Raw genomic sequence first — 24326 nt, 5'->3', positions numbered from 1 at the left:
CCCACGGGTCTCTCGGGTGTAGTTTAGCCGTAGAAGCGTGCGTGTGACCTCTCACCGGTCTGTCTAAACATATCATCTTAACGTGTCCCGGTGGAGCATCTGCTGGGGTTGTGCTGCAGCATCATGCGGGATTTCATCACCACAGGCCGCTCTCTCCACATCAAATAAATCTCCAGCGCTGTTGAGGAATGTGCACATGCTTTGTGTGTCTGTGTGTGTGCTCACCTTTGTATCTGCTGTGTGTAGTGAGTGCACCTGTATAGCTGGTCTGCCCTGACGAAGACGTTTGGCAGGTATATCAAGTATCTGGAGCTGCACAGTGTTTACGGGCTCATTTTGGGTGTCTTTTTGTAGCCATGAACATCGCTCATGTGTGTGTGTGTGTGTATGTGTGTGTGTGTGTGTGTGTGTGTGTGTGTGCAATCCTATGTGTGTGTGGCAGGTCCTGAGAACAAGTGGAGAGAGTTATTATCATTGAATCACAAAACAAGAGCTTCTGTTCTGAGCTGCCACTTGAAATCAGACAAACCAGACCAGCTTCAGTTACAGTAATCTCACCAGATAACCCCTGACCCTGAAACACCTCCTCACTGTACACAGCTGATGTTAATCTGTTAGAAACACAGACTTCCTGTTTTTAACGTTGTGTGTTGTGAACCTGTTTTTCCCATGACCACACATGTGGGATCATAATCCCCCCCCCCCCCCCTTCATTACCCAACCCATGCCCTTTTACACATTCAGCACTTTTAACTTCATGACATATTGTTTCTAAAGTTGCTGCTTTTTAAATTGATCATGTTCTTGAAACAAGGACAAGCTGCGTGCGAATAAATGGCTGAGAATTGTGTCTGTATAATTGTTTGTGGTTTAATTAAACTGTGTATTTTGTAGTGAACATCATATTAAGAGTAATAAATGTCCCTTGTTAATGGGGGATGTCTTTATTAAAGATTGACCCATCATCTATAGGCTCATACTCTCACAGCTACTTATTCTAGTTTTAATATTAATGTTTTATTTCCATGCAAACCCTCCTCTGGGCCCATATTCACCAGAATACTGCCATCTAGTGGCCTCAGCGTGACTCTCAGCCGATCTGTTTTGCTCTCGACAAACCTGCTCTGGCCCAAACAAATTGGATTCATAATGTATGGCTTACATTACACGGCCGTTCATATCATATCCGAGGCTGTCGAGCAGCAGTAAATCTATTCTATAATATCCCCCAGCAGCACTGTGTGTGACATTGCCAATAAGATGGAGAATTGGTGATATGATGTATGAGTGGCTGAGGTGAATGTATTGTTTTAACCAAAAGGGCAGCAGCTGCAGTCACAGAGTTGTGGTGTGGAAAGTGGAAATCTGACCTATTGGTTTAGAGCGGATGAAAACAAATTCCCCCTGACCTTTCTGCTTCATTACCCGCCATGATGCCTCATAAATTGAGGAGAATACAGAGCCAGTGTCACGTCAGACTCACGGAGGCGACCCACAGTTTTAGTTTCTCTGCCATTTTTCTTTCTCACTTGATGCGTCTGCTTGACCTTGTTTTTGTTTATGTTTCTTGACCTTGGAAATCTGTACGATCACCGTTAAATTAAAGATGCTATTTGCCTAAAGAAAGCTAATGATCCACTGATAAAAAATGTTTTAATGGTTTAACAAGTCCTGAAGTTATCAGGATAAATTTAAGGAATATGTAATTATAGACAATGAGAAATGGTATGAATGATCAAACTGTGCAGTTGGTAGATATTGAGGAAATCTACAGCATAGTAATATCATGGATGTTATGTATTCCTTTCTACTGGAATCAAGCATGAGGTTTAATTTTCAAAACAGAAGATAAATCACTTCAGTATCTCAGGAGCTAATTTTGTTTTAATCAATTGAGTTGTCTATGGCGCCCTCTGCTGGATCATGTGGTCTAATTACAAGCCTGGATAAATGGTGGTGGTGCGTTCACTGACAAATCATCAAGAAAACAACATTAACAACTTTGAGTCACAACCCTGTGGAGAAATAATTTAATTTTACAACCCTGGGTTTATATTTAATAAAAATAATATTTTTTGTTAACAGAAACATCACAAAACTTGGAGCCAGATTATTGCAAATGACAATTCAATACGAACAAATTCTAATCTAAGAAATGTAATATTTAGATGAACATTACATTAAATGGCTTCTTAATAATATAACATTTACAATTACACATCATCTAGGTAGATGCATTTCAGCAGCTCATGTTCCTGTTACATATAGTTAGTAATCTCAGCATATAGTAAATCTTATTTTATCACAAACCGATGTAATTTAGTAAAATGTAAGAACAATAACGTAAAAACCCAAATCTTACTGCAGTGCTGAGGCTGCCCTCTAGGGGTCGTGAAATATATCTGGCAGATCCTGAGATAAGTAGATTAATTTATTTCTGCTGCACAAACCTTTTTTTTTTACTGACTTCTCTCCCTGTTGGTTTTAATGTTGTAAATTTATTTCATTATGATTTTACAACTTCTGGCCTCTAGATACAATTCAGATAAAGTGGATGAACAGTCTGTTAAAGAAGCAACTCGTATACTTAGCTCTGTTTTAGGGGGTTCACAATAAAGAAAAAACACAAAATAAATTTGAAGGGTAATTTCCCTGCACAAATCCCCATATATTAAACAATGGCATCAAACAACACAACAGTGTAACACACACTATATCCCCAACAACAGAGTAATGCATGTCTGTAGCTTCCTACAGAGGAGGATGAGCTGAGCGACCATAACCTGCAGAGATATAAACCTGTAGCTGTCATCTACAACATGATGCTGCTGCTGTAACCATTAATCTCTCAGCCAATCCTGGCCCTGCATAAATGTGTGTGTGTGTGTCTGTGTGTGATCATTAATGACAGTATATGGTGACACCATCCAGCAGGGATTACCACACCGTGCGCTCTGGCTCTCCCACCGTGCGCGGTAATGAAGGGGAGCCGTGGAGACCTGGAGGAGCAGGCAGCAGGTCGCTTTCCACCAGAGTTTACATGGCAGACGACAAAGATGGACGTGACTGTCTTATCAGAGATTAAAACTGTCTGAGGGACACACACACACACACACGCACACACACACGCACACACAGATACTGTGTTAGTGATGTATGGACTTGCTCTGGCAGCAGAATTAACAGCAAATCACTGGAAATCAAACTAAGACAAAATAGGTTGTTTTTATTTAACAGGATGAAAAAACTGCAACTACATTCAAACAATTGTTTTCTCTGCAAAAATGTTTAACATCATAGTGACTATCTATATATCTATTGGATTATTCTGAGATCTGAATAATCAAGTTGTTTCTTGTCTGTCATGGAAATCTACGATACTGAGACATGTTGTTTATTATAATTCTCCTGGCAGAACATGTCAATGACAGAACTTTAAGTTCTGAAATTAAAACCACAAGTCATAATCAATTCTGAATTAATGTTAACAGTATTTGTTAATAACATTTATTTATTATTTATACCCCTGATTCTGAAAAGGTGAAGAACATTGGTTTCTTCTGCAGATACTCATCAGAGACAGTTAAGATAAAGAATAAAATATTTTTGTGAAGCTGAATATTAATACTTGAGTGTTTTCTGGTACAGAGTGAGATTCCAGCGGCTCCTCTCCCCTGCAGCTCTCTGCATATGTTCAGATCCTGTGGAGATCAGGCAGAGGGAGCAGATCTTGCACAGATCAATACTTCTTAGTGGGTTTCCTATATCAGCCACACTGAAATCCTGCCATCTGTGACATATAGGTTGAGCGTATAAGTCACTGCTGGGTGGGAATCGAATCCAATAAGTCGCTCTCCTCTCCGTCTGTCCTTGTAGGGCTGGAAGTGCTGCAGGCTTGGAGAGGTGCAGAGCGACCAGGTACACCAGGCGGAGCGTTATTTTACACTTCACTGCGGTCCCTGGTCGTTAATGGTGACTGTCGTCTTATACGATGTCAGAAACAGGTGAAAACCATCAATGCAAATGGGGAATATATAATTTTATAACATGGAATATAAAAACGTCACGGAATTCAAACTTAATAAACGATGTGATTATATAATAATAAACAGAGATTTGCAATAAAACAATAATATTAATGCATAGTTCAAATAACAGGCCGAATTAGAATGAGAAAAATGAAGCAGGCAATCAATGTTTATGTCATCGTAAACAGTAACAGACGTCTCAGTGTAACGTTTGTATATAGTTGTTGCTTGTTTCAAACAGCTGCTCGTCCACAGAAGAGAAAATCTGACATCTGTTGAAACCACTGGAGCTGAAATCGAATGACAGAAATTGAAGTAAAAGCATTGCTCCATATCTGCTGCAGGAAAACTGGAACTTGCAACTTTTTATAAAGGAGCAAGCCAAATAAATACAATATTTTACGAGGAGCAAACCTCTTACAATGACTAAGCAGGCAGCTTCTATGTTTTGCTCGACGTCTGTGGATGGAGTTACATGTTGAATTATAGTTGGTCTCCAACCACAAGCTGCTGCTGGCAGGACGGACACAAGCAGCAACAGGCTCTGATGGAAACAGAGGAGGGAAAAGCTCGTTGATCTCAGGTCACATGCAGTATAACACAAACACAGAGGAGTACATCATGTGAGAAACAGCCTGTTTCCTGCAGACGTTTGTTTGTTAATAAGCAACGTTTTCCTCCTTTTAATGCAATCGACTGCTGGACGGTTGGACGTCACTCAGCTCAGTCTGACACTGATTAAACACAAGGCAGGTTAAAAGAAATTATTTAAATCAGGTGGAAAGTAACAAACAATTTAACATGAGTTATATCTGCTGTATTCTACCTTGTTTCAGGATTTGTGTTTCTTTGCAGTCAGGACTACAGCAACAGAAGTGTTTAAGTGCAGAGTTGGTGATTTTCCAGATTTGAGTTGCTGGTGGCCAGATTTTAAAGTTGACTTCCCACGTGATTGTTTGAACTGGAAGAAATGCTGAATCTGCAAATGCAAGTGTGATAGAAATATCAAAAGATGTTTGCCTCGCCAACAAAAGACACAATTTCCAAAGTTTCCTCAATATCCTGCAGCGACTCTGCACTGAGCTGAAGTGGTTCAATGATGTGAAGCACACGTGTGATGTTAAATGTCATGTTTAATGATTTTAATGATATTAAATGTCCCCTTTTCTTTCTTATTCCTTCCATAACTGGATCACATGAAAGCTCAGAGGTTGTTTTTGTGGCATCAGGCAGGAATATGTGATGTAAAGCTTCTCTCTAAGTGGTCCTCTCTATAATGTTGTGCATTTTATGCCCAAAGATGTTTGCACAGCTGGAGTCAGATCAGTGTTTTGAGTACATGACATCAACTCTGTATGGTTTGGGGTTTTGTGTCCTTTGGGACTAACCTTGCAAAGGGTTGCAAACCCTTAGTTTCTGAATTATTTGTATGTCTTCCAATTTTTATACAGTGTCTGATTGAAGCATAAAACAGATTAATCATGTTCTAAGAGTTTAAATGAGGGTTATTGTCATCAACGAGGCGGACTGGCAGGATTTCACTCGCATCAACTGAGAAGCAACAAATGTCTTTTTCTGATTCGCTCTGCGTGTGAAAGAAAAACACATTTTCCAACACAAAATAGAAAGAAAGGAGGGGGGGGAGCTAAAACAAACACAAGTGCTCAGGTGTAATTTTCTATCTTGAAGTCAGAGCCTGAGAAAACTGTGCTGCCAGGCTGCTCGTCAGACGCAGACTCCGGGTGGCTGACAGCGGTGAGCAGAGGTAAACGTCAATTAACGTTACAGTAGATGACAGGCCTAAAGAAAACAGTGCTGAGAGATGCCATCTGGGGCAGACTGTGTAAACTGAAGGTGTCTGAACACGATGCTTCAGATAAGGCTAAAATGTTAGCAGCTTTAGACTTGTCAGGTTAACATGAAGAGGCATGAGGAAGACTTCAGGCGGCTGGTGTGCCTGCAGGCTGCCTGTTTTTCGGAATTATACGTAGTTTCTATGCATTTTATAATTTTCCATAGATTATGTACAATTCATTTGTGGATAGGATCTGAATAAAAAAGAATATAGGATGTGTTTCATATGATCCACACAGAACATAATACAGGATTACCGTTTTTTCTTGCAGCTGTACGTCGACCTTAATGCTGCATAATACCACTTGAATGGCATTTTTATCCAGAGGAGTTTGAGCATGCAAGCTTTTCTTCTTCTGCAATAACCTGCCACACACACACAAGAACACACACATAAGAGAGCTCCAGGAGCAAACTAGGTGTTAAGTGCATTTTCTATTTTTACGTATTTGTTTTTTCCACTCGGGTACCTCAGAGGGCAAAATGCCTCCGAGATTCCTTCAACATTTTCACCCCACCTACGATGACTGATGTTCACTTTTTCCCTCTAAAGATGCCAACTGAGCTTTTGAAACGTCCCCACCCAGGCTCCTGAAAAGCTGCCTCTCACATGGCGAAATATACGTGACACCTACAGGTAAACTGTATTCGTAAAGATTTTTTTAACCCTGGGTATGTTTCACGAGTCTCTCCTGATGGATCATTTCTCCCCCCCTCCCCTCCCTATTTCAAGGTCTATGAGAGCCGTGCTGCTGATCTTTCCAGCATGCTTAATGTGCAGAAATTGATTTGCAGAGAAAACATCTCAGATGTGTGTTTTGTTTTCATCTTTCTTTAATAGAACTTCAGTGAGCAGGAAGTGTGTGCGTCATGAAATTCGCCCTGGTTATCTGCTTTCACACGCTCCGGCCAGACGCCTGCCCTCAAACAGCACTGAGCCCCCACTGCGAGAGGAGCTCATACACACATCTGCACGCACATGTTCACATACATACATGTATGCATGCAGGATGCACACACGTACACTCAAGATGCACGCAGCATTGAAGAAGTAATGCGTGTGTGGCGATTCTCAAGCATGGAGGCAGAAATGAACCAGCGAGTCAATATTTTCACACAAAGCACAAGCTCAAGGCAAAGACATACTTTTTTCCCTCCCTTTTTTACATTCTGCAAACAAATGTGAATGTTGTTACAGTGAATAAAAAGCAAATTCTACAATTTATCTTTCGTCGATGCCGTGGAAACAAAGCGAGCAGGTCAGAATTAGAGACGACGTCGTGTGAGTTCCGCTCAGAGGTGGACGGTCATGCGTCTTGTTATGGAGGAACGTCTCCTCGGGCCTTAGGTGAGGGTGAGAATGTGTGAGGTCAGACCATGTGACCTTTAGCTGAGGCCGCTGGGCCGCCATTGGTCCAGAGCCAAACCCCCATAGCCACAACCACCCACCTCCCCCAGACACAGAGGAGTCCTCTCTGCTGCACTTAGAGGGGACGGAGAGGAGAGGAGAGTGTCTGGAGGTAGCATGTGTAGCAATTTAATTCTCATGTGTATGGAGGGAGTTTAGTCCTCAGATAAAATACGTTGCTGAATACATGCAAGCGTGTGTATGATTTTATAAGTATACTGGGATTTAAGAGAGATGTATCTCTATACATTTCCATTATTCAATTGTTATGTTAAACATATGAAGGATATTTAAGAATGTAAGTGTGCGCGTGTGTACATTTGTATGTAAATTGGTGGAGATACAAGAAAGGTGTATCTCTATACGTTTCCATTATTCAGTTCTTATGTGAGTAATATTTAGATGGATACGGATATGATATATATTTGTCTTTAAATTAAATATCTTGCTGAATCCTACACATTCTCATACACGTGTGTATTTATGTACGTAAGTATGGTGTATCTCTTTTCATTTCTAGTATTCAATTCATTTATACAACATATCTAGAAGGATATATGAGGATGGACGGATGTATATTTGTCTGTAAATAAAATACCTTGCTACATGCGAGTGAGTGTGTACAGGCGTGTATGATGGAATATAAGAGACGTGCATCTTTATGCATTTTCATTATTTAATTCTTATATGAAACCTACAGAAGAATCTATGAGGATGTGTATATTGTCCTAATATAAGTGGAATACTACACATGCGGCTGTGTGTATACGTATTTCCATGTGCACCATGTTTATTTGGTATATGTGTTTTTAAGAAGGAAACACGTGGACATTATTTGAAAATAAATCTGACTTGTAGAAAACAAACGAGCTTTTAAAAACCTGAAAATTGCTGATTTCAATTGAGACCTTTGAGATTTTGAAGTTGCTCTGTCAGAAAGGAATTCCTGCTGTGTTGTGATTTTAATTTTTCCCTTTTGCCTCATTACTATTACATCAAAATTAACCTCCATGTATCTGAAGCATCTGAATTCAGCACATGTGCCACTCTTCCTTTTATTACTTAAAGATTAAACTAAATAACCTGGTACTCTCTGGACGAGTTCATTCTTGAAGTGCATAATCTAAAACCTTTTTTGCAAGTCTGGCACAGTTTGTCCATTCATAACACATTAATATCTGTAACTATTTCCATGTGTGTGATTTAAACTTTTAGGCCTGTGCTGTTTATATTTGTATCAAAACTATCTTTATTTATGTGTGAGTTCATGTGTCTCATGCAAAAGGTGTTAACGTGTTTGAGAACATGCAACAGTAGAAATCCAGGCCTCATCAGCGTGTAATTAGCAGAACACGCTCCCTGATTCATCGCATGCAGGATGTTCAGGTGCCGCTTCATGAATACTGACAGCTTGTTAATTATTCAGATTAAAGCCTGTAACGATACATGTTTGGATATTTGCACTCGCTCGCTTTTTTATTTGAATTCCCATCGGAGTGGAGGTGAAAGCTGCAGCGTCGGTTCTGTGTGTGTCGGTGTGTGTGTGTTTCATCGGGTTTTATTTTTAATCACGCTGGCGGAACAAATCTCACATCAAGATGTACTTGTGCGTTTTAGGTGCATGTGCGAAAACCGAGAGGTGGGAGGAGAAGTATAAATTTGCTTTAAACATGTAGCGAGAATTACATCTTTGTTGGAACATGAACTACACGAGTCTGCCGTTTTATTGAGTGTGTTTCTCTGGTGTTGTTTAACCTGCAGATGTTTTTGCTCTGACCCAAACTTGGTTTTACGCACAAGATGACAACAGTGTGCGAATTCATAATGGATTTCTGATCAAATGCAGCCATGGCACAAACAAAATCCTCCCTTCTCTCTGCAGAGATCGATAGTTAAAGTGCACATGCAGCCCCAGCAGCTAAGTGTACTCCATGTTGTTTCCCCCATTTAAACTTTAATAAGCTCTTACCTTGTGCAGGCTGGAGAGGAGAGGGGGGTAAAGGTCTGCAGTCCTGTGCGCCGTTTCAGCCAAATGAACATTTCCCACTGAAGCCTCCTCTTCAGGGTCATCCCCTGTCCACATGTTGATTGTGCGGATGTGTATTGAGGCTGCAGACTTGCGTATTCGTCCCTATACAGCAGCCGAGGCTTATCCCCCCCCTCCTGTCAGCTGATTATTGCCCCGCGTTACCGGCTCCATCAGAAGGTGACACAAGGGGAAAAAAAAAAAAAAAAGGAAAAGAGGCCGCAGCTTTTCTTTCTTTTTCTTTTTTTAAAGAGAGAGAGAATGTGATTGTGGCTGCAGGGAATCTCGTGGGTGTTTGTTGTTTTTTATGAAAACAATTTGGACAAAGTCTGATTTATTTCTCTTCATAATACCCCCCCCCCCTTCCAGAAATGACCTCGGGCCTCTTCCAGCCTGACACCAGCTCCTAAATCAGCTCCAACAAGAGGCTGCCATCGCTTTTTTTTTTTTTTACTTAAAAAAAAGAAGATCCCGGTTATTTTAATGGTAATGACACATTCATATAATCACACGGAACAATTCAACTCATGGTGCACATTATGGAGCTGATCGCTTGCTGCTCAGGCTGCAAACCCAGACTTTATCTATCTGGCTCTTTCTTTCTGCAAGAGGGGGCATGGCGGTGCTTCCTCCCCGGTGTCTGCGACTCTCCCTGCGGCCACGAATCTCCAACTTGTCCCCCACCTCCGCCTCCCACTGTCAGCATCGCCCCGCATACCTTCGTGGGTGTGTGTGTGTGTTTGAGCTTTGTTTGCTTAAGCTTGTGAATCAGAGATAGTTTCCTTTTTGTTTTGCTTTGGCGCATTATGCGTCACCATAACTCGTAATGTGGCAAAGTTACAGAAGGAAGGCGGATAGAAGCGCGTGTGAGGCTGCGTAAAGATGTGGGACAAACTATTATGACAAATTGTCCTAACGGTTCATTAAAATCTTTTACATTTCTACATTAAATTCACACAATTTGGACAATTTAATTGAACTAAATTCCCTTTAAAATTTAAACATAAATTCACTGCAGTGTGCATTATTGCGCCTTTTCTAATGATCCACTTCAGAGAATCTCAGACACATGCAGGGAGAGAGAAAACCCCACTGACTCTAATGGACTCTTGTCGTTGTTGTGTGGTCCAACTCCTGTTTGTTGATTCCCGTGTTATTTCAAGCACCAGTGACCAGCCGAGGCCCGAGACATGTATTCAGCAGTTAATCTGACGGAGCATCTCGCTGCTATGTGTATTGGAGCGGTCCCATTGTTTTCCTCTATAGATTAGGCGGCACAAGCACCTCACATAATCGAAAGACTATAGACAGACTGTCACTGGCCTGCACTCCACTAAAGCAACACAAAGATTCAATAACAGCAGAATGTTTTTGAACAATATATTTACTTCCATTAAATAAAACACAATAGTTTTTTTGGATGTTGGAAAAAAAAGAGAAACATAATTCCGTACCAAATAGTATACACAGAGCAAAAACCAAATAATTTGTCGCAGGAACATTTTTGATGCGTCTTTTTTTTTTTTTTTTAAGTCCAGAATTGCTATTCTAAATCGATATTCACACAGACATTAATAATAAATTTATAATATGTTAGAAACACACAACTGGTGCGTTTTAGTATGTACATTCCCTTTTGTTTGCAAGCAAAACATGATTCCTTTTTAGGGTTTTATTTTTTTTTGTTGTTTTAGTTTTTCCACATGCGTTGATAAATTGAACCTGGAGAGAAACTTGGAGGGTTAAAGCGCATTCCCCTCGACAAACAGGAGATGATAGTTCAAATATATATATACAACCTTTTTTTTCAGTCAACATTTAACGTCCAGAGAAAAAGAAAATAACCCTCATGAGGAGTTTTATGAAAATGAACCAGGCTTGTGTTTTTTCTTCTTTTTGACGGTGGCGCAGTGTGAAACAGGCCCGGACTCATCGAAGGGGGATAAACCTAAATACTCCCGGAGCTGAGCTTGATTCAGTGGTTCAGTCTCTAGTGCCCTTTTTCTTTTTGGAAAAAATGAAAAAACTAAAAAGTAGTTGTAGTAGTCTCTTGTTCCTGTGGCCGGCTGTTTGTGATTACGCACACACACCCACACGCACACACACACACACACACGCACACACTGCAAAAAATGACCACCATAACAAGCCAACCATCAAATCTTATTTTCCTGCTGAAATAAAATTAAATCTAACAACAGGGAGCGGGTGGATAATCTCACAGGGTTCTTTAATGTTGGGGAATGTTCAACGGGCAAGTGGCGATATGGTGAGGAAAGAAACAAGGGCCAAAAATAATGCAGCATTCCAACTAAGATGCCAGTCGATGGAGGAATTTCCCTAAAGGCATGAAAAAAAGTAAAAACCAGATTTCCTCACCCAAATTACGCGCAAAATCACGCCACTACAGCCTTTGATGACTTGTTAGGGTGGTCGTTTTTGGCAGTGCAGGTTGGTATTAGACGGGTCTGTCCACGGCGTACTGGCAAGCGCTCAGATTCGTCGCCGGATTCTGCACACTGGCGTATCCAAAACTCGAGTGCTGCTTGGCTTTCAGTCTCAGGCTGGCCAGGCTGGAGTTACAAGTGTCCCTGTACACGTAAGGAGGGGTCGGCGGCGCGTAGGGGCACGTCGGCGTGGGGACCCCCGAGTTGAGCGACGGGTTGCTGAGGTTGTTCAAGTTGTTGAGGCTGTTGAGGCTGGAGCCCGGCACGCCCGTCACCGCCGATGGCACCATGCTGGAAGTCATGGAGGATATGGAGTTGGGCGGCGAGAACATGGTCTGCGAGGACAAGGGGTTGACGTTCATGGAGTTGAAGAAGGGGAAGCTTTTGGTGGATAAGGAGGCCGAGGTGAGGCCCTTGGCGGCCCAGTTGTTGTACGTGTAGCTGGGGTACATGTCTTCGTAGGGCTGCATGAGTCCGTTGAACTGAGGGCCGAAGCCGTTTTTGCAAAGCTCGGCTTGTTGGTTTCTTTCCCGTTTCCTCCACTTGGCTCTCCGGTTCTTGAACCAAACCTAGAATAAAGAAAATTAGAAAATGTTAGAAAATTATTTTTGAAGATGAATTATCAATTAAAACCTCAATATCTCTATGCACATTATCTTTGTGTGAACATACTTAATTATTTTGTAATTGTTTATAAAGTTTTATGTTCAATTAATCCCTTTTTTCCTAAATAATCACCGTGCGTAAATCCAAACAGGCTTCATTAATCCGCTTTGACTGTGTCTCTTATCTGAGGAGAATACACACCGGCCTGTCACTGCACCATCCTAATGTGGCGTGGATGTGTATTCCCCTGCAGGCTTCCACAAACACACTGACCTCCAGCACACCACACCAGGGCGTCAATCGCAAAATACAAGCTTTGCACCTCTTTCACACGAACAGGCGAACACGACTGGTATCTGTCACCGACTCAAACTGTTAACGTCAATAATGTGTTGGTACACCTCAACAGGCAAATAACAAACAGCTCGTTTTTTCCTGTTTTATTGTAAAATTACTGAAAAGAGTGAAGTCTGCAGACCCACAAATTAATTTGTACCAAAAATGTATTATTTTGCGTCATGTAATTATATTTAGTTTATTAGATAAACATATACAGTGTAATTAATTTGAGCTTGAACAAGTAGTTTATTTAAACAAAAGTCAGATTATTTGTTTTTTTTAGCTAAAATTATGTCCTTAATTATTTTCTTGGAAATTTCAGCCGTGCGCAAAGATTGGCGTCCGTGCGTAAAAATACTAACGTCCAGGATATTTGTAGTTAAACCGGACAATTGGCACGAATTACGCAAAATTATCCACACGAATTGTTTTTGTTTATACCCAGGGGACTTACTCACCCTGACCCGGGCCTCTGTGAGGTTGGTCCACACGGCTATCTCCTCCCTCGTGCTCATGTCCGGGTAGCGATTCCGCTGGAAAGTGGCCTCCAGTTCCTGCAGCTGCTGGCTGGTGAAGTGAGTCCTCTGCCGCCGCTGCCGCTTCTTTTTCGAAGGGTCATCCGAGGAGTCGTCGTTTTTATTCTGGTTCTTTTCTTTTTCTGTGGAGAGGAGAGCACAGTTACTTTAGTTCAATGGATTAAAGGCCTTTATTGCTACAGAAAATAAAACCCTGAATCCACGACCCTCTTGGGAAATTGTTGAGCTGTTTGTTCCGACTCCGATTCATAAAATAACCCCACGTTTCATGGTCTGAAATTTGTGCTGCCTTCGTTTTATTGGATCTGTGTTAATCTTCTAATTCCATGTTGACATTGAGACTTATTTTATTTAACATAAGAAAAGCTCTGCTCCATTTACATGGCACGGAAACTTGTCACTACAACACCACACACACACACACACACACACACACACTCAGGCCAGAGTGAAAACTAACTATCCGAGTAAAATAACAGCTGTAATCTTCTATCTGCATGCATGTAAAACCGGGAGCCATCTTTTGTTTGGAGACATCTGCGACTCCTTGCTGAGAACATCTGCACCCCGGGCGGCTCTTACCGACAGACTCCGGGCTGGAAGTGTCCGACACGGTGTGCACCTCATGCCGGTGTTTAGAGTCCACAGACCGCTGCAGCGGCTGTAAACTAGAGGCCATCGCCAGAGCCGTGTAGTGCGTGGAGGCAAGTTTATTCCCTGTGTGGTGGTGGTCTGTGTTTAATGGATCCCTCATAGAGTTCATCGGCAAAATATCGCACCACTGGTTGTCAAAAAGCAGATTAAGTCCCTTTCAGTACTGGAAGGATGAGCGGAAAGTCCGACTGCGGAATGTGTTCAGCAGCTCTCCAAAATACGCACAGCAGCGCGGTTCCTCTTGCGGCTGAGTGGAAACCCCTCGTTGTGTTTGAGCTGATAAATGCTTTAAAATAGGCCATTGAGCGCTGCCATGGCATCGGTGGTGAACAGCGGCTACCTCTGCTGAGTATCAGAGTGACAAGGACAGGTAGGTGATATTAGATCCAGAGGCATACACACACCACACCGCTCTGTGTTCATTTCAGCTGTTGCCTGCGCACTGCCCATCCAACTGCGTCTCTATCCAGACCTCCACGTCACCACGTTACGCCCGCCCAGATTTCCTCTGACAGGCGCATGCATGTGGATATGACAGTGTGCCCGACCAACCGGAGCTCGCAGAAACGAGATATGTCTGCCAATGCGTAATGCCGGGCTGGCCGCTTATTTTTCTGTTCCAAATAAAAGCATGTAAAGAGAGCTGGGACGCACGGTGCACCCGCGGCGCTCCGAGGTGCCTTTGCGCAGCAGCTCAAGACCAAATAAAAATGAAAATAACACAGTTTGGCATTGTTTTATGAGATGGGTCCAGTGGCCCAGCAAAACGACGCAGTTCTATTGATACCCGAGCTGAGCCGCGTGCTCACAGTCCTTCTGTCACTGCAGTTTACTCAGGGACTCAATGTGGATAAAGCGAGGCACTGAGAGGATTGTACTGAAAGCGCAAAGAAGGAAAATAAAGATGCGCACCGAATATCAAACAACATACAAAGGAATGGCGCCGTGACAGGACGAAGTGGGGGGGGGGGGGGGTGTAAATGTAGCCTCAAAGGGAGGGGGTCCAGGCCTGCCTGCTCCAAACTCTGTGCGCACTTGTCAACTGACGCTAACTACCAGACATGTACAGTATGTTAAAACGAGCACATGTGCAGCTGGTGCGGCTCACCCTAACCCCAGAATTCCACATGTTCATCCAAGATAAAAGAAGTTAAAGAGGATGTGAAAAGCAACCAACAAATTCAGTTTAAGTGCCCCCCCCCCCCCTCTGGAGCTCTAATCCTCTGACACTTCAGGAGATGAATGTTGTAAAATATTGTCCAAAAACTTTGACCCATCTGAGCTGTGGTGGTTCACTGGTCTCCACATCCCCAGTTACGCGCAGGGGGGGGAAAAAGCATTGTCAGTCATATAGTTGTCAAATGAGGCCATCCTCTTGACCTCCCCAGAGTTAAGGTTCACATATCCATTAAATCAACCCCAGCGGAGCCGCAGTTAACCGCGCACACTCGGGTTTGTTGACGACGGATTACTTCATCAGAGTGCTTAACTGGATCTCTGTCCTCGCTGTGCGTTTGGACCCCTCAGCCAGGGAGCTCTCCTGTTGCGTGTTTTCTCTCTTTTTAATCTGATAAGCTTCTCATTTGCCTAAGAATTTCTGGAAAAGGACTTTTAATGAGTTGGAGCTGATGTGCAGTGATTTTTATTTTGAGTCCCTAAAGATTGTGACTTGTCTAAAGGCAAAGTAAACACGTTTAATCAAACAGAGGTGAGTTTAATTTTCAAGGTGGTGGTGGGGGGTGTCAGCTCTGTGACAGGTGAGGAGCCGTGGAGCTGTTTTTACAGAGATGAGGCTGCGTAATTACGCAGATTCACAACAGTGCAAGTGGAAAAATGTGCTTAAATATGCAGGCTGGTGATATTCTATACATTTTCTCTTACTCCATATAACACTATGATATCATCATTAGATCATCACACACGTCCCTGATCCACGTGGCCATTTGGAATCGGCGATGTTAAGAAGTTAGTGGTCTAATCCCGCAAAAGCCCCTGATATATAAAGACCAGCAAACCAAAGACTACACACACACACACACACACACACACACACACACACACACACACAAACAAACCAATAAACCCTTGTTTTGAACATGTGTGAGTAATTCTGTTTAGATGATGCAAGTTTTTAAAATGATGGTCGTTCATATATTTTTCAATTTTGACATATATGTATCACCACCAACACATTATTTTATAAATGCATCATATCATCAAACATTGCCAACATCCTCTTGAGAGAAAATTAAATGAAAAACATAATTGAGGCCTATTTATAATATACATCTTATAAATATCTATTTAAAAACCTTAAAATTAAGAACAGTAACATCACATCTTGTGTGTATTTATTTCGTGTCCGTCAGTAAACAGCGTGTTGCTCTTTCTTCTTCTCCCTCCACTGCAACGCTACTAAACCTGAAGTGGATTATCGGTCTCCTCTTCATTTCTACCTTGTGAATGCTTTATCTCTCTTCTGCGGATTACTACGCGCAGCAGGCCTCTGTCATAGAGGGCCATTAATTAGCGATTCAGTCAATACAGGAGGAGACGAGCGGGCTTTTTACATAGGATTAGGTTTGACATCACATTCCTCCATTAGTATATTCCTCCTCACGAATGAGTTTCCGTTATACATTTAGTTTTTCTGTCCCCGGAGTCGATCGAACGAGCGCTGCATATTTTACTGCAGCGTGTGGTTGACGCCTCTGCATCATCCTCCACCTCTTTTATTTTTATTTTCTTATAATTCATAATCAATGATCGCTCACCGTGTGCAGCTATGTCCTGACTGCGCTCTGTCCCACATCGACGCTGGACGAATGGAGCAGAATGATCAGTTATCGGTTATTCGTTTACCTCCCTAACAAGACTTGATGTGATTTCCCGTCTCCAGAGAAGAATAATTAATAAATCCCACATTTAAATGCAGGATTCCAGCTTTATCTTGTTAATTTTCTTTCCCCCCGGAGGGACGTTATTTTGGAATGAGAATTAGATTTGAGCCTCATGTGTTTTCCTGCAGCTTTGTTGCAACAAAAGTCCTTTAAACTCCAAATTAAATGCTTTTATATTCATTAATAATCATACAGGTTTTAATTGCATCAAATATCTTCCTTATTAAATCGTTCTAGGGTGATGATGCTCAGTGCTTTTTCTGCATGCTTCCCGTGCAACTCTGCAGCTGCATGTCCCACATGTGGCCGCCAGGTGTCCCCCTAAGACAGAAAACAACCTGGACCAACACCCCCCCCCCCCCCAATCAGCCCTCCACATCACCAAAGACCAAGACTACCTGAGACCCACCACACATCAAACTACTAAAATTATCTGTTGAACATTCACATAAAGCAGCTTTTTAAAAAATAGTTTAAATATATATATATATAATGAATACAATTAAATAATTTCCCATTTTGTGAGGATTGTTTTTTCTTCTTCTGGAGAAATCGGTGTACTTTAACATTTTAATTTAAGATTTTTATTTGTAAAATAAACCTGACAAAAAAGTAAATGACATATGATATGATATTATTTCAATCAGATTTTAAGACTGAAGCCACATTTAAAGGTGCTATTATTATTATTATTGTTATTATTGTTGTAATTATTACCTTACTTATCAGGGGATATCAAAAATACTTGTTCTTGTAGTTTTTTCTCCTCAGTACATTTATCCTAACCTAAACACTATAGTAAATAGATGACTCCCTTTTATTAATAACCAGGTTTGATGAGAAAAATGCTGATACACATTTATATTACGTGTTAATATCTTCTCATTCATTTCCAGGCAGATCTGACATTTAAAACCATAATGCTTTCAAAGCCTCCGGTTTTCTCGTGGACGAAAACGCATCACATCGATTCCCATGGATCAGACACTCACCTATTTGCGCGCAGGTGGTCGCCAGTTTGCGGCAGTGGGAGTCCATTATGGCAAATTTGTTGGAAACTGCTTCTGAGAAAGAAAAAAACAGACAGAAGAGTCGCATTTAGACTTGAAATCACACAATCAATGTGGAGTTATAAGGCCTTAAATTCAAAAGTGAGAAGTGTTGCATGAGGAAAATGAAAGAGACATGAGTGAGTTGAGTATTTAAATGCAGAATCCACAGTTTGGATGTCAGCTGTTGAACTGTAGTTGCAGAAATGTACATTTTGACGAGTCTATCTGTTCTGCACCTTTTTATTAGCAATGCCTCAGTGACTCATTTAATTCCCCAGCAGAGAACAACACGTGTGTTTGACACCTAATTTGATTTTACGCAATAACAAATGAGTGGAAACAAGTTTATTTTTATTTGTAGAAAAATGAATAATCTAAACTAAAAGACTAAAACTACATTTTATCGCTCGTGCATTGTTCTGTATTTTCCCTCCAGCGTCAGATTTCTTTTTGCGCATCGCTCAGATTTGTATATTGTAGAAAAGCCGTCGTGTTTGGCCTGAGCCACATCTTGTGTTTTCGGTGCAGCCTGCAGCCGCTTGGAAGTGCGGTGGAAATCACGGGATTAGAGTCTGATTGAGATGTCTGTCGCTGGGATATTACAAAATTCATTATCGCAGCCCTCATACTACCTCGATATGAAGTTACACAGATGGGGTTTTATTAGCCCAGGCTCACACTGTTTGCTTATGATAATTCAAGTCGGGGGGAATTTGCATGCAGTCATGCTGTTAACCATTTTCCTCACTTCTTCTCTTCACCTGCTCTACATCATCTGTGAGGGGTTTTTCTTTTTGCCTTTGATTCAAAGGATGCAGATATTCCAGGTTAAGTTTTACACGTTGTGTCTCATATACCTGCACAACTTCCCCCCACCCCCACACCTCCCCGCACCTCTCCCCCCCGCAAAATGAAACGTTGCGGGTCAGGCTGTCAGGTGTAAGGTCACCGCATGAGCCTCCGTGTTATCTAATCAGTGAGATTTAATGAGGGGCTGCCTCCAGTGTTTCAGTCACACTGGCTGGAATCACTCCCGCTGGTTTTTATGCAGTTTTACTGAATTTTGATGTTTTCAATTTCAGCATCGAATCATTTGTTCTGATCCATTTTTGTCATGTTTTAGTTGAACAACCTTTAATTAAAGTTAAGGGGCGTGTGTCTCCCTTAAATGATACAAATAGTAAAATAACGTGAAAAATAAAAGAATGCAAAAAATACCAAAACAATAATAATATAGCCTGATTAATAAAATGATAAATTGGCCTTTAAGTGAAATAATTATTGTGCTGACACGTAAAGGATAAATTGCATAAACTTGTATAAATACATTGCAGTATTTAATAACTAGGATATTTTATAGATTAACAGCAATTACTATATGTAAAACATTTTTAATAATTATAATAATGGTGGTTAATTACTAATATTATTCTCATTAATGCTGCAGTGTTTTGAAACACATTTCTGTATTTTAACATTCATAATTGTTTATATTAATCTGGTTCATTCCTGATCCTCTGCTCTTCACGGACTCTCTCTGCTCTCAGCACCGACAGTGGATCGGTGAGTCAGTGTCATGGCACCGGGCCCAGCGCAGACAGAAAGCTGGCACCGCCTCACACTGGCTCCACTTCTGAAATCAGCACAGTGCACGGAGCATGAGACTGCAGCCTTTACCGGGAGATGGATCGACTAACTTCCACCATATGGTCCCGTATTAATTAAAGGCGTGAGACCGTGAACGTCCCTCACACTCACCCCCAGACTCTCACCCTCTCAATTCTCTTTACACGGTATTGCACAGGGAGGCAGAGGAAGGTAAAACACCTGAATTCACTTTATAGTCACTTTACACTGTTACTTTTATTTTCCTGAAGAGAGTTAACTCCAATTAATTTTAGTTTGAGTTCTCAGAAGCTTTATTTGTTTTGTACACTATCGTTTTACGCACTTTAATGGAATTTGTGTTGCGTTTTAAACCCAGAGAATCAAACCAAAACGCGCAAATTACGCACAAAAGCACAGTTTTTCATTTCTCAGCTGATATTTCATAATTTTCTTTAAAGTATCACCAACCAAAGGTCGGGACTATCAAACCCTAAACCTCCGCCTTGTGTGTTTTTTTTTTTTTACTTTCCCACACTCCATCACCTCTAACGATACACCATTATCACCCGTCGACCTGTGAGGCGCACTCTGCTCTCACATCCCTTCATGCTCCTTTATGCCACAGCTTTGAAATTCACATCGGAAACGCGAAAAAAAGTGGAACAAATTCCTCCACTTGCATTAACTCACATCTCACTTCCTTTCAAGGCGCCTTCAGCTTCTCTACACTTCACTTACCAGTCGTGGACACCGATGCGTTGCCCTGCAGCCGTCGGCGTTTTATTCTACAGTCAAGAGGTAAATTCCAGCGTCCAGACCCACTCGTGTTCACAGCAGTTGAGTTTTACAGCGACGACTGAGCAAACTTCAAGGTCCAGTTACGCACTAGTCTGAAGTTTCTGTCCGGAAACGCGTGCGTAATTGCGCGGATCAGGCTCCCCCAGCTATGTTATCCAAAAAAAAAGCGAGAGAAAGACGCAGGATAGTTTCATTTATGCGCATAAATAACCATCTATTTACAGTGTGAGGAGAAGCAGCGAAGGAGGCGCTTTCATCCGAGTCTCCCCTTGGTTCGTCCTCTTCTGTCTTCCTCAACTTTTTCCCCCTGGAAAGACGCTTCAAGAGTGGCGCATTTTTTTCCTCCTTCTTTTTGAGCTCAGAGAGGGACCCCGCGCGTGTGTGCGTGCGTGCGCGCTTTTAAAGGGGTGTGTTTGTGTGTATACGTCTCTCCCTGTTGTAGTCCGACAGAAGACGAACTTTCAACAACAATAATAAAAATATAAGAGTGGCGTCTTTAAAAAGCGCCCATGCATGTTTAAAAAAATCCATGTGAGTGCGCCAGGTTTATCGATGCACATTTGTGGCACAGATATGCAAAACAGAATTTGCGTAAGTCCATCCTGCAACGTAAAACAAGCGACTCAACCGCTCATTTTCATTATTTATTCATTACTAAACAAATAGATTAATGGCTTCATATCCATTTACTGGCAGGTACTTGAAATAAAACACAACATTTGAGGATTCCTCTTCCAACCCATGCGTAATCAACGAAGTCTGCGTCTAATTAACACCCAATTAAAATGCATTTTGTCATTTTAGTCATAATTCTATTAAATCTGCAAAACAGAATATTTTGAATATTTAAGAGGTGGCTGGAAAACAGAATAAACGTATTTACATGAGGCTCCTCCAGGGCCAGACAGAGCAGCAGCGGTGTTGCGGATTTATGTGCTCGTGAAGTGAACAGCTGGCTCGGATGCAAATGTTTTTATAGATCCGTTTCTTGAGATGCAGACAGTTTTTTTTTTTTTTTTCGTTTCCATTCGCATCTTAAGTGAGCCGAGCAGACCGGACGTAGGCCCTGTGCACCCCTCCCCCTCCTCCCTCCTGGCCTAATCCTTCTTTTACATTTTTAGTCATACTCCCATTAAACCCTAATTAATGCGCACATCCACACGGGAATTTCCAGGCAAAAAGGGAACACTGAAGCAAACCGTGCGCATCACGCGCTCTCCTCCCCCCCACTCCTTCTCCAGCAACCAAAATTTGGTTCACAGCATCACATGTGATAACATAAATTACCAAATGCGTAATTATGAGAGTGGATGTTGCTTGATCCCAAATTTCACCAGCTGTTTTGATGAGGTTAATAAATACATTGAGAGATTCCTCTTCCTCAGAGGCCCAGGAAGGCCAGAGCTGTTTTTATCCATTTTCCACAGCTGTAAACACACGTGCGTGCACAGTGCGTGGAGTCAAATGATAAACAACACGAGAGAAAGAAATGAAAATCAACCATTTACCATCACTGCTCGTTTAGTGCTGCGCAATTTGACCTGTTCGCTTTAATATTGGATTGTGGTGTGGAAATCCACCATGTGCGTGCGTGCGCACACACACATGCATAATGTAGTTAAACGACCCCAAAGCACGTGCAGATAACATCCTCCACATCATGCACATCTTCAAATCACGCCCGGCCCCCATCCGGCATGCACGGAGAGAACAAGGAGGTTGAGCTGCGTCTGGAGAGTCATGGTGATGGTTCGGCTGCTATATTCTCCTCTTACCTTCTTATACAAAGAGAGAGGATGAGGAGGAGAGGGAATCACACACACACACACACACACACACACACACACACACACACACACACACGAGAGCCTCCTCTTTCTCACGCAGAAAGGTGCAGAGGAATGCCTGAAGTTCAGAGGAGGCTGGCGGGTATGAAATCTTTCGCCTCGGGGGCAAACCGGCGGCTCCTTTTCATTTCAAGCGCTTATCGATTTGCCGTTGTCATCTTTGGCGACGCAGAAGGACACTTGAAAGAATTTCTGATGGGGCTGTGATGTGAGAAACGGGGGTGACCTGCTCCGCCGACGCTCTCTCCTGATTCTTAACGAGCACATCAGCCTCAGTACAGTTGGACATTTTTAACTTTTCCTCCTCATGCTGCAGCAGCGCACATGGACTTTAAAACAGCCTTTCCCAGCTTTCATGCACATCAGCACGCATCCATCCAAGGCCTGCACTTTAAAGAGGAGAGATGATTGACTGGCCACACTAACACAAACTCTCAAACCCATAAGGCAAAAAAAGGAGAAAATCTGCTTTACATTTTCATTTGGAACGAAATTTTTGCCTTTTCTGCTCATTATTCTCCTCTGGGATTTATTACAGCTTTAAACTGCACTTTTAAAACCTTCTAAGAACCAGTTATGTGCATAATATGAAGCTTAAATCTCAACATTTCCCCTCATGGAACCAGTATTTACATCTGCAAGGCCTGGCAACCATGTATACTTATTTAAAGTGACTAAATGCAAAGATTTAGGCCACAAAGCCACATCAGTATTGTGAAAATACACATGTTCAACCAGAATATGTCCCTATATATTTACATTTCCCAGCATACAGCTATTGCATCAATAATAATTGTTTAATGGAGGGTATGCAATGCTAAATTACCCCGTGATGCAAAGATATTAGTCTTGTTGTGAAATGAAACCCCACAAAATTTCTATAGAAATGGTTTGCTGTGACAAATGCCTTTTCCTCCATCATACAGCCTTTGCATCCTGCTCATGCCACAAGGAATCAATTACAGTCAAATCAAAAAAGAAACAAAAATCCCTTGAAAGGGCGCTTGTCTCCGACTTCTCCCTTCACCTCACACCACGACTTTTGAATTCATTCCAAATAGGCCGTCGGTTAAAATGAATCTAAAGCTTTTTTCTCCCACACAGCATTCAGTGATATACTGTTTACCGTCCTTGCTTTATAGATGGTCATCATTCTGGTGCACCGGGAAGCTTGAGTAATGCAGATGTGGAGTGGGGGCTGGGGGCTGGGGGGTTCTTTGCCTGAGCCTGGTTTTCTTTTTCTTTTTTTTATTCAGTTTTAGCCTCAAACCACACGTGATTGTCGCCGAGTGCTCTGTCTGGCCAACGCTCTGTGGCCATGTAATAAAATTTGGAGTCAAATTGGTGTTTCCAAAGCCACAAATCTTTAAACAAATCAGTTTATGTGCTGCTAATATGTTAGAAATAAAGCAACGGCATGTGGATTTAGCTTTACTTCGGGGGTGGGACTCCATTGTAGGAGAAAAAAGGAACCAAACGTTAGACGCGTCTCTCTCCTCCGAGACAGAAATATCCTGTGTGTATTTCCATTTGTCAAGTATCACTCCAAGAATGTTATTAGCGAAAAAGCTGCCTGTAAATTAACCAAATTAAAAGGGTGGCTCTTTGATAGCTCTTGAGCTTGTTGAGCGGCTTTATGCCTGATCCGTACCATTCCAGCTCTGTCACTGTACCAAAGGGAGATGAGCTACACCAACGCTAACCACTCCAACTCAGCAACATGGCTTGTGGTTTAGAGCGTAATATGCGAGGCCAGTAAATGACTTGCATGTTAGGCTACCCTCACTTCTCCCGACGTGCCCGGCAAACATGGTGTATATTTAAAAAGTACTCAGCTCTTCGTCTTTGTCTTCTTCTGTAATTATCCCATCCTCGGCTTCCAAAGAAAATGCTTAGCTGATGTCACTGTGGTTTTGGCCCCCAGACTGCTCTAATATTAATCCCATGCATGAGGCGGCTTCAAATGAGCAAGGATTACTTTGAATTAAACTCTGGTCCATGTTTTTATGTGAGCACATTAACTCCTGTCATTGCTGGTCAGTCAGACGAGCCCGCCGCTATTTTCTCTTGACTTTGGACATGACATGGCTTTGGTCAAGCGTGATTAAAAATGTCCCTGAGACTAGGACGGCATTCATTACGCCGACAGCCACAGACGGACAGCACCGCACAGCAACGCTTTTACGGCACGCACTTGATCTCGGGGAAGGTAATAGTCCGTGC

At 42.0% G+C, this 24326-nt stretch overlaps 1 protein-coding gene and 1 long non-coding RNA gene across 6 annotated transcripts in view; both read right to left on the bottom strand.

Moving 5' to 3' along the window:
• Positions 1-2066: 2066 nt before the first annotated feature.
• Positions 2067-10079, bottom strand: LOC109624320 (uncharacterized). Of its 2 annotated transcripts, XR_002202378.2 has the most exons (5): positions 9260-10079; positions 6140-6248; positions 4855-5007; positions 4450-4572; positions 2067-4318 (listed from the first exon to the last, which is right to left on the bottom strand). It is a non-coding gene; the product is annotated as an uncharacterized lncRNA (long non-coding RNA). The 2 variants fall into 2 exon arrangements; XR_011243996.1 differs by having other exon boundaries at positions 4450-5007.
• Positions 10080-10683: 604 nt separating this feature from the next.
• The window catches only part of pitx2 (paired-like homeodomain 2), a 49813-nt gene continuing 36170 nt past the window's right edge, over positions 10684-24326 (bottom strand). The window contains exons 1-4 of one of the 4 annotated variants that reach the window (XM_020078650.2): positions 20197-21153; positions 17791-17859; positions 13167-13366; positions 10684-12332 (exon numbers count right to left, since the gene is read on the bottom strand). In XM_020078650.2, the coding sequence (XP_019934209.1) occupies positions 11775-12332; positions 13167-13366; positions 17791-17836 (804 nt within the window). In that variant the 5' untranslated portion in view covers positions 17837-17859; positions 20197-21153 and the 3' untranslated portion in view covers positions 10684-11774. Of the gene's footprint in view, positions 12333-13166; positions 13367-13826; positions 14447-17790; positions 17863-20196; positions 21154-24326 lie in introns of those variants that run through there. The other 3 variants (XM_020078578.2, XM_069531225.1, XM_020078507.2) reach the window with 3 other exon arrangements.

Source organism: Paralichthys olivaceus, chromosome 9, assembly GCF_024713975.1.
Source record: "Paralichthys olivaceus isolate ysfri-2021 chromosome 9, ASM2471397v2, whole genome shotgun sequence".
In the NCBI taxonomy this organism is placed as follows: domain Eukaryota; kingdom Metazoa; phylum Chordata; class Actinopteri; order Pleuronectiformes; family Paralichthyidae; genus Paralichthys; species Paralichthys olivaceus.
This window is presented reverse-complemented; position numbering and strand designations above follow the sequence as displayed.